We start from the raw sequence: 13,612 nt of genomic DNA on the forward strand, positions 1-13,612 counted from the left end.
GGCAGTCTGTGTCCATGACAACGACAGCCTTGGAAATCCTCCGGGGCAGTTCTAGGCTCTCCTGTAAGGTTGCTGTGAGGTTGAATTGTCTTGATGGCAGTGGGCTTGCTTTTAATGAGTTTGAGCTACAACTTGGAGCAGGCTATGTGTGCTTAACAACAGCCTGGCGGTGCCTCCGACATCCTCCTGCTTTGTCAGGAACTAGGCTTCCTTGTGGTTTCTCTGAAATCCTGTTTGGCTGTTCCACCCTACCACACTCCCGGTATCACCACTCTCACCACTGGTCCTGAAGGGATCATCCATCCTGGATTCCCTGTGTTTCCAGTTCCTATCTGTATCAGTGTACATCCTCTGGTCTAGCCAAATTTGTAAGGTAGAATTGGGTACAATGGCTCCATGTATTCCTTCCATCTTCTTTGGTGTTATTCAATAAATTTTTTCTCTTTTGACTTTTTAACTCCAACTGTTTATACATTTCATTTTACTTAGACTTTTTATTGATTTACTTAAAAAAAATTTTTATTAGGAGCTCTTGCAATCCATACATCAATTGTATCAAGCATATTCATACATCTGTTACCATCATTATTTTCTAATCATTTGTTTTCTATTTGAGGCCTTGGTATCAGCTACTCTTTATTCCCTCCCACCCACCCTTGTGATCCCTTGATAAATTATAACTATTAATAGTTTAATATTTTACACCGAGCGCTGCCTCCCTTCCCCCACGGTTTCTTGTCTGTATTTGTGTCATGCTCCGGTCTAGCCAGAACTGAAAGGCAGGACTGGGGTCATGGTAGTAGGGGGTGAGGAAGCCTCAAGGAACCTGTTTCTTTGGTGCTACTCTGCATCCTGGTTGACTCATCCCTTTCTCTGACCCTTCTGTGAGGGGATATCCCATTGTCTACAGAAGGGCTTTTGGTCTCAGCTCTGATGCCCTTTGTTCTCAACAATATGTTTTTGGGGGGTGTTTGTTTGTTTTGGGTCTTCTGGTGCCTGTTACCTGATTCTGTCAATACCTCATGATCACTGGTATGCTTTTCCCATTTGAGCTTGTTGCTTCTCTGCTAGATGTCCACTTGTTTAACTTCAAGCTGTTAAGACCACACACACTCTATCTTTTGATAGCCAGGCACCATCAGCTTTCTTCACCACATTTGCTTGTGCACCCATTTTTGTCTTCAGTGATTGTGCCAGGAGGGTGGGCATCACAGAATGCCAGGTTGTTAGAACAAAGTGTTCTTATGTGAGGCAGAGTTTGAGCAGAAGCCCAAACTCCATCCACTACCTCAATGTATTGCCATATAAATATATGTACATATGTTAATACCTTTATTTTTGTGAATTAATGTATTTGCATATATGCACACCCATGTTTATACCTCGATCCATAGCTTTACTTCCTAGACCTTTCCTGTTTCCTTTTACCTTCCGCCTGCCCCACTGTCATGCTTACCCTTCTTCTATCTCTTAGTACTTCCTCTCAGCTAGATTGCTGTTACCTCAACACCCCCAGGATCTCTGCGCACTCCTCGTTGTTGACTTTAATCTCCTAGCTGTTTCCCTGTCTATGGTGTTGTTTGCTTACTGCACCCTTCCCCCGCCTTCTACCACACAGTCCCTCCAGAACCGCTGGTCACGTTGCTTTCTCCTTGAGCTTGCTTCCCATGCCTATCTCAAAACTTTCTGGTCAAGCAGCAGGAGCACCAGGCAGGTGATTCTACCTGGTTTCCATCTTGACTCCTTAGAACTACTTAGTCTTTTTGAGCTACACTTTGAATGTTTCTGTTCGGCATTTTTACTTTAACATTTCTTCTATTTGCTTGAATTTCTACATTCAAGAAAAAATTTCAGAATCTCTTCTGACATTCATTTTTGCCCTTTCTTTCTTTTTTGTCTTTTTAATGACCTTCTGCTTTCTTCATGTCCTTGATGTGATTCTATACCTGAGTCATTGCTGTTCAACGTGTGAAGTCTAGTTTTGAGACTGCCTGTAAGCTCAGGTGGGATATATTCATGGTCACCCTTTGATGCTCATAGAGTTCTTTTGCTTTTTTGTAGCTTCAGCGTTAGCATTTGGAGATCTGCTCTGTAGTCCGTGCCTGTTCTTGCTCGACTGATGACCTTGAGCGCCCCTTTCGCCTCTTGCCACAGACGTAACTGGTTTGATTCCTGTGTAGTCCATCTTGTGAGGACCATACTTGCTGTCTTCATTTATGTTGTGGAAAAAAGTGTTTGCAACGGATAAGCTGCTGGTCTTGCAAAATGTTATCTATCCTATGATCTCTGGTGCCATTTCTGTCTCCGCCAGTATCCATGCAGTGGCAGTGTGTTTGGTTTGGGGTATGGAAATTCCATACAAACATTACTTCCTCTGAAATCCTATTGAACTGTGCAGAATTTGGAAACTATAAATTATTTATGCCTAGAACATTTTGGTTTAAAAAATAGTTTTAAAATTTTTAATTACTTATTTTTGAATGGGCAGTACATGCATGAGATTACTCAAAAATAAGCCAATAAAGAAGAGTATAGGACAGAAGTCAGTGCCTTGGACCCTAGAATCCCTTTCCCTCTGCAGATGCCTGGTTTCTTCTGCTCATTCCAGAGATGGCCTGCACTTAAGCACCATCAGGAATGATTGGGCTGTATCGTGATGAGGAGGGCTTCAGTGTAGGAACTGCGGCGACAGATCAGCCAGTCTGAGCTAATAGGGACGTGAAGGGAACCAAGATTTCAAGGCCTGAATGAAGTCAGAGAAGGAAGATCTGTATGGGATCTAGAATTGGGGAAATTAGAGCTGGTATTCGTTTTAACCGATGTCTGTGTTCATACCAAGAGGAGCAAAAACATGGTCTTCTGTTACTCACATACTTAAGCTCACAAGTACTGTACCAATCCACAGAGAGCCTGGATTCAATAAGTGCTGTCTTAAGTGGTCAGTCATGTTTGAGTGCCAAGTGCAAGCGCACGTTTTTAAACTTTTATGCTTCTAGTTGCTAATCAGGCTTTTTAAAAAAAGTAATCTATAATACTGTTTGCAAGACTTGTGATCCATAGTCTTCTAGAAAAATGTTCCATATCATTGGCAGCAAAATCTTCTTCCAGGTAATAGAGTATGTCACTGCATACAAATCCATTCTTACTTCAATCAAAAAAGAATATGATGCCTTTATCGAGACCATAAAGAAAGGCCGAAGCACCGCATTGTATGTTCATGGAAGACTTAAAGTCATGGCGGCAGAGCCCACAACCTTGGTCTATCACAGGAAAAGAATAACTCAACTTGAAGCAAAGTAAGTGTCCTAGCCCTTATCCTCAAAGTGACCGCTGCTGCTTGATGATATCAACTACCCAGCACAAATAATCAGTGTTTCCGTTTTTTTAATTACAGTTTTTCATTTTAAGCCATGTGTTCTGTGTTAACCTCACCCGCCAATTTGAAATATTGCTATGTAATCTTACACTGTTTCACTTAAAAAATAACTGAAGGCACATTGGCATATCATAAAATCAGGGAGACAGGAAATCGCCCCAGGTAGCTTCCTGCGTAGATTTGACAGAACCATGTCAGGTTATCCCTGAACCGTAGCACCCCATCTTACAGTGCTCAGCAGTAAGCGCTGGCTCGGAGAGAGTGAAACACTCACTCGTGGTTCCTAGTGTTTTACTTGTTAATGATGGCCAAGCATGGGGGAAAGAGAGTTTCAGATCCCTCTAGAACATTCTGTAAAGTTGAATTGTTCTATCTGGTAATATGGCTGGGTAGATGCTGCAGCAGACTGTCCTCCTGGGGGAAAATGTTCCATCAAACGAGAAAGGAAAGCTGTTCAAAGTGCCAGGAAGCTAGCAAGATAATAAACGATCGTGCCAAAATCTAGAAAAATCTAAAGATGAGCAGAGCTCTACGGCTGCTCTGGACCAGAGGACAGTTATAAATTGTGCCCACATGGCCTGGGGAACAAGAGACAAAGCCCAGGATCTGCTTACGGGGCGGAGTCCACAGCAAAGCCTTTTCCTGAGAAAGCTAAGACTGCTTGTAGGCTGAACCACCCACCTCAGCAGAACAAGAGCAACAACAGAACGTAGAACTTGAGACATGTTGGTGACAACTGGGCCTGTGTGTGGCCTTCTAGCCACGGTCACATCTCTTAGACCATCTCTAAAATTGGAATCATGCCACTTAGAGTGCCCCGACAACTGCTTTCCCATGGCAAAAGCACTGTGAGTCATTCTGGAGGAATTTTCATAAGTAATTGTTAAGGGAAAGAAGTAATTCACAGGGAAAAATAGCTCAGCAGATAAGACAGTGTGGCATCATGAGCAACAACCAGCAAACAACACAAAGCAAAAATAAATGCAAAGACTTCAGATACTAGAATGACAAGGAAGATCACAAAATGTGCCTGTTACCTACATAGGGCGACCCTGTTGGCAGTGGATTTATGTTTACTATGTTAAAAAAGAACAAAGCCAAAAGACAGTGGGAACCACAGCTTCATTCCTATCATCAAGACCACATTCCAACTAATACTCCTTTCTCTTTATTTCCAACTTTGCATTCCAATTGCCAATAACTATCAGTGCATCTTGATGGCATGTTTGATCAATTTCCAACGAAGGCTGTTGCTAGAATTGCCAGTTTCTGTGTCAAGTCACTTCAGTGGTCAGTGCACGCATGTGACTAATGGTTATGGTCACTGGATTTCCTTGTATGCGGAGAGACATTGTCCTATCCCCGACAGCAGTGTCCTCAAGAAAGACCTTGGGATGTCCTTGTTGAGGATGATGCAATGTCATCCCTTCGATTGTGCCGCTCTTGACATAGTAAGTCATGTGGCTTTCTGACTCATGGCCAAAAATAATGTATAAAACAGTAATCTATTAAACATTGAAATATATGACGATCAGATAAAGTTGGTAAGAAGGAGGATGAAGTTAAAGTGTTGTAAGATTCACGTAGTATAAAACATGAAGTTAGAGAACAGCAAAGCAAACCTGACAAAATATAAGGGAAGAAATGATTAAGATAAAAATAAAACTAACTAAAAGGTAATCTCCCAAACCAATTCTTTGAGAAGACTTCTATGTTTGACAAATCTCTGTAAAATTGATCGCAATAAAAGGATGGAAATAGATGCCAGAATATATAATTTTGCTGACTGCATATATTAAAAAAAGGGGCTGTCTTAATAATTGATTGAAAACTAGTTGGGAATTATGTGAAATGGAAATATTTGGAAAAATTACATTTTACCCAACCTGACTAAAGAAAGAACCCAAATTAATCTGAAACTCATCTAAAGAAGCAGAGGATATTTTCAAACATGAGATTTCCATGCAGATGACTTGGGTAAAAATATCCCCGATGTCAGAGGGAATATAACTCAATATTAGTGCCCCCCCATTATCATAGCATAAGATAGAAATGGCTGTGCCCCTCTTATGGTTGAATTTAGCCCATTTTGATACCACCCCCTGATAAGAGAACAGAGAACAAAAGCCGGTATCACTTCTGGATGAATCTGGACATCATAAATCAGTCACAAAAGTACAAGCACGGCATGATCTTACATTTGTCAAGGGACACGAAGAGGTGTGTGCACAGAAACCAGCATTCACTGGTGGCTACCAGGGCGCGGAGGGGCAGGGAGGAGACTTCTGGTGACAGGAAAGGTTGCGCTGAGTGAAGCCTGCGCACCTTTACCAAGGAGCATGGCAAACACTGCGGAGGGAGCGCACAGGGATGATGAATGCTTTGGGTGATGAAAAGGCGCTTGGTAACTTAAACATGATGAAAACAAAGCCTTCGGTCCATCAAAAGACACCATTCAGAGGGCGAAACCCAAGCTACAAGCTGGGAGAGGATACCCATGACAGCGAGATGCGGCAAAGGCGCTGTGGAAAGAACACGTGACAAAAAAGACAAGGAGCAAAGGGCTTGCCTCACTGCCTGGAGCCCCTGTCAGAGCACAGGGTAGAACGGCCTCTGCATTTCTGAGACACCCGATGGGAGTGGGAAGTGCTGTCTTTTCTCCTGGGGAGTGCTGGTGGTTACCGCCGGTTGGCCTTGTAGTTAGTAGCTCAATGAGTAACCACTACTCCACCAGGGATCGGGCCATTCACCAAAGAGGATGTCTGGTGGCCAACAAACACATGCAAAGATGCCCAGCCTCTGGCCCAGGCTGTTTCCTTTCTCGTGTTGCAGCTTCCTTGCTGCCTAAAAAACAAGAGACTTCAATTTCCTTTCCAGAGTGTGACTGCCCCTGGCCACAAGGAACGAGCCCATAACCAGCATTCTAAAAACGGAAGTTATTAAGGGTTCGGGGAGCTGATCGACTGACATTTTCTGCCTGCTTTGTAGTTCTTGCTTCCCTTTGGAGGCGATACCTGAAGCCTAGTTGGATCTCTGTCAGTCATCCCTCCACACAGAAGGCCCTAAAGACAGAATGCTTTCTCCCCATCCCAGCAAAACCTCTTGAAGGTCTGAAACATAATGGGTGTTTTTTGTCAACTGGACCCCTGGCGATGCTGGTGGGTTAGTGTTGGACAGCTAACCATAAAGCCAGTGGTTCAAACCCACCAGGAGCTTTGCAGGAGAAAGAAGAGGCTGTCAGCGCCCATGAAGATTCACAGCATAAAGCCTTGGAAACCTTCCACAGGATGGATGCCAGCCAGAACTGACTCCTTGGCAGTGAGTTGGGTGTTTTATTTGGGGTGTCTCAAATAGCGTGCATTTCAGAGGTGACTCAACCAGCTGATGCCCATTTCGCTGTGTCGCACTGCCTGTGAAGGGACGGACAGCGCCCGATCATTCTTCTTGGAAAAATTAGGCCAGTCTGTTAACTTGCACATGCGTACAGTAGACTGCTTTGAAGCAGGCCTGCCGTCCATCAGCCAAGCTTATTGTGAGGGAAGCCACAAAATCGGGGGACTCTGGACTGTGGACAAGTACATTGTGTTGTTTTAAGTAAGCAAGTTAGGGATCGTTTGTTACAGCAACAATGACCACGGGGAAACCACTCCAAGGGGCTCAAAACGATGGTGGCCTCGTGGGCCGGAAAGGTAACAGTATCCACCTCCCTTGTCTAGTTGAACTGAAGGCCCGAGGAGAGTTGATTGTGCACTGCTGTGCATCTGTGCTGTTGGGAATAGGTGCAACTTCAGGTGTCGCTCATTTCTTACACTGAGTACTGAGAGAGCATGCTTCCCTACCTTTAGAGGTAAGTGCTAAGTGATAGATAATAGCAATTTAAAAGAAAACTTTTCTGGTGGGAATTTTAAAATTCTGATTTTCAAAGACCCTATTTTCTGGTCTGGACGCTCTTTAGATGTTTATAAACAGAATATCGACATTCTCCAAATAAACCCAGATGGAATAATGTCATTGAGTCTTGCTGTCCTAAAGACAGATTTATTCAGTATTTAATGCATGCATAAGACTCTGAAGCATGAAATTACAAATAAAGTTGTTCCCCACGACTCACAAAAAGATAATGGAATTTTCCCATGGACCTTTTGAAGACCTCTCTTACATTATGAAAATCGTTTTCAAATTTCAAAGGTAATTTTTGACTAAATGAATAAATATAATACTCAGTGATCAAGTTACTGAGTTTAGCATTTATACATTTCCAAGGGGGTTAAGGACCATCTTGAGATTGCATTGGTTCTCAAAAAGAAAGCTGCTCTTCATGCTGAGATTAGCTAGCCTTCTCAGGGGACTTCCTGAGAGTCAACAAACGTTTAAATGAGAATTAGCCAAAATAAAAGTATGATTTAAACTCATGCTGTTATGATCCAAGAATTTAATTAGTTGACAGAAATATAAGAAAACATCTCTGTTTTTCAGAATAAGGGTTATTGAAAATAATTCCTCAAGGATCCAAATGCAGATCGAGACCATGAAACAGCTTAGAGCAGAGTATGAAAAGAAAGACAGAGACGATTGTTCTTTCTCCAAAGGTCCTTCGAATCCCATTCCAGGTACAACATTTTGTTTAAAGTATCGAGAGCTATTCCAACGATGACATATGACAGAAATGGACATCGGTGTGCGGCTAAGTGTACATTTACCAGTTGTGGGCTGTATAGGCACTTCAAATATTACTCCAGGCAGATTCGAAGAAATGAGCAGGTTAGAGCCTGACTGTATCGGATAGTGCATACGTGTAATGCCTCTGGTTCCTGGATCACCTGGGAACCTATTAGAAATGCTTATCCTCAGGGCCCACTTCTGACCTGCTGAATCAGAAGCCAGGGGAGAGCCAGCAGTCCGTGCTACGCTCCCCAGCTCAGGAAGGACAGGTGGGAAATGGAAGGCCTGCCATGTGCTGTGCGCTGGGGAATGGCTGGCTCCTCTGGTTTCACATCTTCAGGAACTGGAGTACATCTAGAGTCATGCAGGAGTTGAGAGGTTTGCATGGTGAGAGTGAATGGTGTCAGATTATCCCGTGAGCAAGGAAATCTGTAGTGATCACCGAAACCCAGGTGAAAATGTTCACTACAGATTAGTAAATAAGCCACGCTTGCTTGCCTTGCTTACTGGATAATCCACCAATCATTCATCCAGGAGAGATTATTCAGACTGTAAGGATTATAACCAGGAGTGAGTAGATCTTTTTTCCTTGCCCTTATCCAGAGGCAAGGAGCCCTGGTGGCGTAGTGGTTATGTGTTGGGTGACTAACTGTAAAGTCACCAGTTTGAAACCACCAATCGCTCTGTGGGAGAAAGTTGAGGCTTTCTATTCCCTTCAAAGTGACAGTTAAAAAAAAAGAGTGACAGTCTGGGAAACCCACCAGGGCAGGTCTGCCCTGTCCTATAGGGTGACCATTGGTCAGAATTGACTCGATGGCAGTGAGTTTGCATTTGTTTGGTGTAACCAGTGGCGGGATCAGTAAGTGGGAATTTTCGGAAGATGGATGAATGGGAGAGGCTATTTTCGGAGGTAATGGGCTGCACCATACTGCTGTTTTGTGCCACCAAGCAGGTTCCAGTCCACAATGACCTTCTAGCTAGGACAGAGTAGACAGAACTGCCCAGGGATGGTCTAGAGCAGACTCCAGCTCTTGCTTTTACAGAGCAGCTGGTGGGTTTAAACCACAGACCTTCCCATTAGCAGCCAAGTGCTATTACAAATGCTCCACTACCCACTGCCATGAGTGGGCCTGACGCAAAGCGACCAGGGCTTCCAAGGCTGGAGAGTTGGATGGAGGCAGATGCCAGCCCTTCTCCCACAGGGTGACTGGTGGTTCGCACTCCTGGCTTGTTAGTTAGCCTCCAACACAACCCAGCACCCAGGATTGCCAATGAGGGTGAACGATTATTTTGCATTTCCTCAAAGGAACTAGACGTACTTAAAAAACATACAATTGTGGCCAGCAAACTACAGATAAGATACCTGCAGGTAAGTACAGAATAGGTGACACAGTGATGAACCGCTGAGAGAGTCAAATAAAAGAAGGGTTAATATGACCAGCCAAGGAAGTTTCTGGGTAATTTCAATGTGTGTGTGGTCAGGGTGATAATGACCCAAGAGTAGAAGGGAAGAAGGTATTTGACGTGATAGAATGTGTGAATTGAATTGAGACGAGACAGGGAGAGATTATTGAGGATTTGGTATTTATCAGCTTTGTGTTGGAGAGTATAAATATTACCCTGCTGTGGTAGTAGTTGATGGTAGATTTATTTAGAACAATTTTGGCTGACTAGAATTCGGAATTGTTAGGCAAAGGCTCCTGGCGTGACTGAGGAACACTAATCCTTAAAAATGTGCAGGGTGTAGTGGTAAGAGTGTAAGAGGGGGTAGCCCCCCAAACCGGATTTTCCCCCCACAGCTATGTAGTTACTTTAAAAAAAAAAAAGAAAACAACCTTATCATCTTCAAAGTACTCTCTATTATACTTAATGCATTTGTCAAATCTGCGATTCCTTTCTTGCTCAGCAGCGGAAAAATGCCTCCTCCCAAAGCTCATGTTTATGAGCCAATATGCATATGAGCTCACTGGCTGACTCAGGAACCATGGAGGACAGTGTAGAGCCGTCCTATGAGCTTCTGAGACAGAGGCCCACCTTCCTCCTGAGGAGCAGTTGGTGCTTTTGAACTGCTGACCTTGCAGATCACAGCCCAATGAGTAGCCCCTATGCCACCAGGACTCTAGATATCTATCTGTCTGTCTGTCTAGATGTATAGGTATGTAATTAAAGATTTCAGGTTTATGTGTTCTCAGAACAATAATTGGTGATGGGCTTAAAACGGCTATCAGTTAAGACTGTAGGCTATGTGTTTTCTTGTTGGTCAGCTAACGATGCTACCATTTCTGAACTTTGGAAATTGCTTCTAAGATCTGTTTGCACACCTGATCCCACTAATGGCTGTGTCATTTGCTCCCTGTCCCATAGGCCTGACTGTCAAAGAATCTGTCAATCTGGACACCCTCACTAAACACCTAAAAAAACTTGAAGATAAATATACAGAAATTAAAAAAGCAATGTTGATGAAATACATACCAGCTCAGAAGAAGGCTGATTTGGATGAGGAAATGATTGTGTTATTACAACGGAGAGATGTAGCTGAAAGTCAGAACAAGGAGTTACTGTTTCAGTATGGGCGTTGGTGATAAGTTTTTGACGTTGGAATCTCTTATTTGTGTTTATGCTAAGACTCCCTCCCTGGGTGTTAGGCTCACATGTTGCTGTTTGATGTTTTACAGTCACCAAAGGATTCAGATTGCTTCACAGGCACTCGCTTACTGGGTTCACTCGGACAGGAGCAGCTCTTTCCAGGACTTCCTGGAGCAGATTCAGAAGACCAGAGTTCTATTTGGTAGGTTATAGTTCTTAAGGTGCGGATAATGGAGGGCTTATTTGTGTGTGCCCCACAGAGCCAAGAGTAGATGTCTCCTATCCTGGATATGAGAGGAACGGAAGTCTATTTTTGCTAGGTCACTGTCGCCCTGGGCTTCTTCTGCAACAGCCTCCATAAGAGGCTGTTTTTTTAAGGGGCACTCATAAAAACCCGGAATTGTTTTTCAAAACTATGTATTTAAATTTTTTACAAAACAACCGTACCACCTCCAGAGTACTGCCATTACACTTAATACATTTTTTAAATCTGTAACTCCATTCTTGGAAACATTTTTCAAACTCATCTGTTTGGATAGCACCTCCCTCGTTTTTTTCTTCACCTCTTCTACATCGTCAAATCGCTGTCCTTTCACGTCCCTCTTCGTTTGTGGAAAAAGAAAGTTGCACAGAGCATGGTCAGATGAGTAAGGTGTGTGGAGCAAGAGAGACATGCTGTTTTTTGCCATAAACTGGCACACTGAGCTGGCTGAATGAACAGATGCATTGTCGTGGTGGCAAAACCCGTCCCCTGTTCTGCCACGAATCAGGCCTTTTTTGTCAAACACTGTTGCTCGATCTTTTCAGAACCTCTACATAGAAAGCTTGATGAACAGTCTGACCAGGTAGAATGAACTCCAAATGCACTATCCCTCTCACATTAAAACAACAACAACAACAACAACAAGAAAACCCAAATGAGCATCATCTTGATCTTTGATTTCACTTGATGAACTTTACTGGGGAAAGGTGAGGATGGCATCTTCCACTGGCTTGAGTGTTGTTTGCTTTTGGGGTCATAAGAACAGCACCATGTCTCGTCACAGTAATGACCTTGGGAAAAAAGTCTGGGTGGCTTTGGAGCTGCTCTTTTAAAGCACGGAATGTTTCCACTCGACACTCTTTGTGCTGCTCAGTCAGAACCTGAGCCTCAAATTTCATAGCAACCCATCTCGTTCCCAAATCTTCCGTTAAAATTCACTGAACTGAGCTCCAAGATAGTTCAGATAACTTCCCCATCTCTTCAGTGATCTGTTGTCAGTCTTTTAGCACAATAGCATGAATTTTGTTGACATTTCGTCCATTCAGGATGTTGACAGACATCCAGAATGAGGTTTGTCATCAGTCGACATTTCACCTTTTTAAAAATGAGGAAACCACTTGTATACTTGAATTTTTCCCATAGTGCTGTCCTTGTAAGCTATGTTCAACATCACAACAGTTTCAGCAGCATTTTTCCTGAGCAGGAAACAAAATTTTAAGAGACCACACGCTGTTCTCTTAAATCGGCCATCACAAAAAAACAGCTTTTGAGAGAAACTGCTTTTACGGAAATATTCACTGTGACCAGAGAGAACCCTCCCATGTGATGCCACTGAGTGCCCTGACTCGGAAAGAGTTGCTTGCTGCTCACCTAGCAGGGACAATGCGTGCTGTGAAAGCTCGGAGAAAAGAAATAAAAAAAGAAAGCTCTGCCCACAGAACGTTTTTCTGTTTTTTTGGGGGGTACCCCCTCCTAGACTTAGGGAGCCCAAGAAAGATTCACTGAAAGTGTCCCTGAGAGCAAGGAGAAATGGAACTCTGTTGATATTGAAGAGGTCTGGTGGCGCAGATGTTAAAACTATCAGCTGCCCCTCCCCCCAGAAGAATTTATTTCAGAGGACAGCACTGAAGCTGCAGCTCGGGGAGAGGGACATGTCTGATCAGAGCTCACGGGAGCAAATGAAGGGGGAGGACGAGAGAGTAGAGCACATCCTGGCCCACCAAGCCTTGAGGACGATATTCCCACTCAGCAGCCAATGCACAGAGAGGACCATATGGCCGGCCCCATCATGAGACACGATGTCCCTCACTACGGGGGACAACACTGGATACACAGTGTTGGGATTGTGCCCGTCTGACCCCACTACACCGAGGCAAAACAGTAAGGGTGTGGAACAGAACAACAAGGGGAACAGAGCAAGAAAGTCCCAAGGGAGTGCCAAGGATAGACTTCAGGGCCAGGGCGTGGCACCCCATCGGACTCAACTGGAGGACACTCCTAGAGGTCAACAAATAACCTTGAACTATTTATAGGTTTTTCTTTTTTTTAATTTTTATTATTTATTATCATTGGCTTGATGTTGTTATTTTTTTGTTTTCTGTTGTCGCTTTGTTTTGCTCTGTCTTTTTTTGTGTGTGTGTATTATTATCTCCCCAGGTCTATATAGATAAGATAGGCTGGATGAACAGTCTGGAGGAGAAAACAATGGGACTGATGGTTCCGGGGGGACATGGGAGAGGAGGAGTGAGGGGAAAGGAGGTGGTGTTGACCACCCAAGGGACAAAGGAACAACAAGTGATCCAAAATCAGTGGCAGGAGGGTGTAAGAGGCCTGGTAGGGATTGATCAAGGGCAATGTAATCAAGAGAAATTACTGAAACCCAAATGAAGGCTGAGCATGATAGTGGGACAAGAGGAAAGTAAAAAGAAATAGAGGAAAGAACTCGGAGACAAAGGGCATTTATAGAGGTCTAAATACAAGCATGTACATATGTAAACATATTTATGAGGATCGGGAAATAGATCTATGTGCGTATATTTATAGGTTTAGTATTAAGGGAACAGATGGACATTGGGCCTCCACTCAAGTACTCCCTCAACTCCCTTTGTTCTGTTGGCATTCCATGATGCTCACCTTCCTGACAAGAACATGGAAGACAAATGTGTACAAAAGCAAATGTGAAGAAAGCTGATGGTGCCTGGCTATCAAAAGATACAGCATCTGGG

At 43.5% G+C, this 13,612-nt stretch overlaps 1 protein-coding gene across 1 annotated transcript in view; it reads left to right on the top strand.

Annotated features, from left to right (window-relative positions):
* The first annotated feature begins 3,072 nt into the window (after nt 1–3,072).
* Nucleotides 3,073–13,612, top strand: part of CLHC1 (clathrin heavy chain linker domain containing 1) — a 44,528-nt gene continuing 33,988 nt past the window's right edge. The window contains exons 1-4 of the mRNA XM_045294095.1: nt 3,073–3,296; nt 7,853–7,986; nt 10,403–10,604; nt 10,714–10,826. Of these exons, the coding sequence (XP_045150030.1) occupies nt 3,073–3,296; nt 7,853–7,986; nt 10,403–10,604; nt 10,714–10,826 (673 nt within the window). The remainder of the gene's footprint in view (nt 3,297–7,852; nt 7,987–10,402; nt 10,605–10,713; nt 10,827–13,612) is intronic.

This window comes from Echinops telfairi, unplaced genomic scaffold (genome assembly GCF_000313985.2).
Source record: "Echinops telfairi isolate 266 unplaced genomic scaffold, ASM31398v2 ScPeMD7_2573;HRSCAF=3158, whole genome shotgun sequence".
NCBI classification, from domain to species: domain Eukaryota; kingdom Metazoa; phylum Chordata; class Mammalia; order Afrosoricida; family Tenrecidae; genus Echinops; species Echinops telfairi.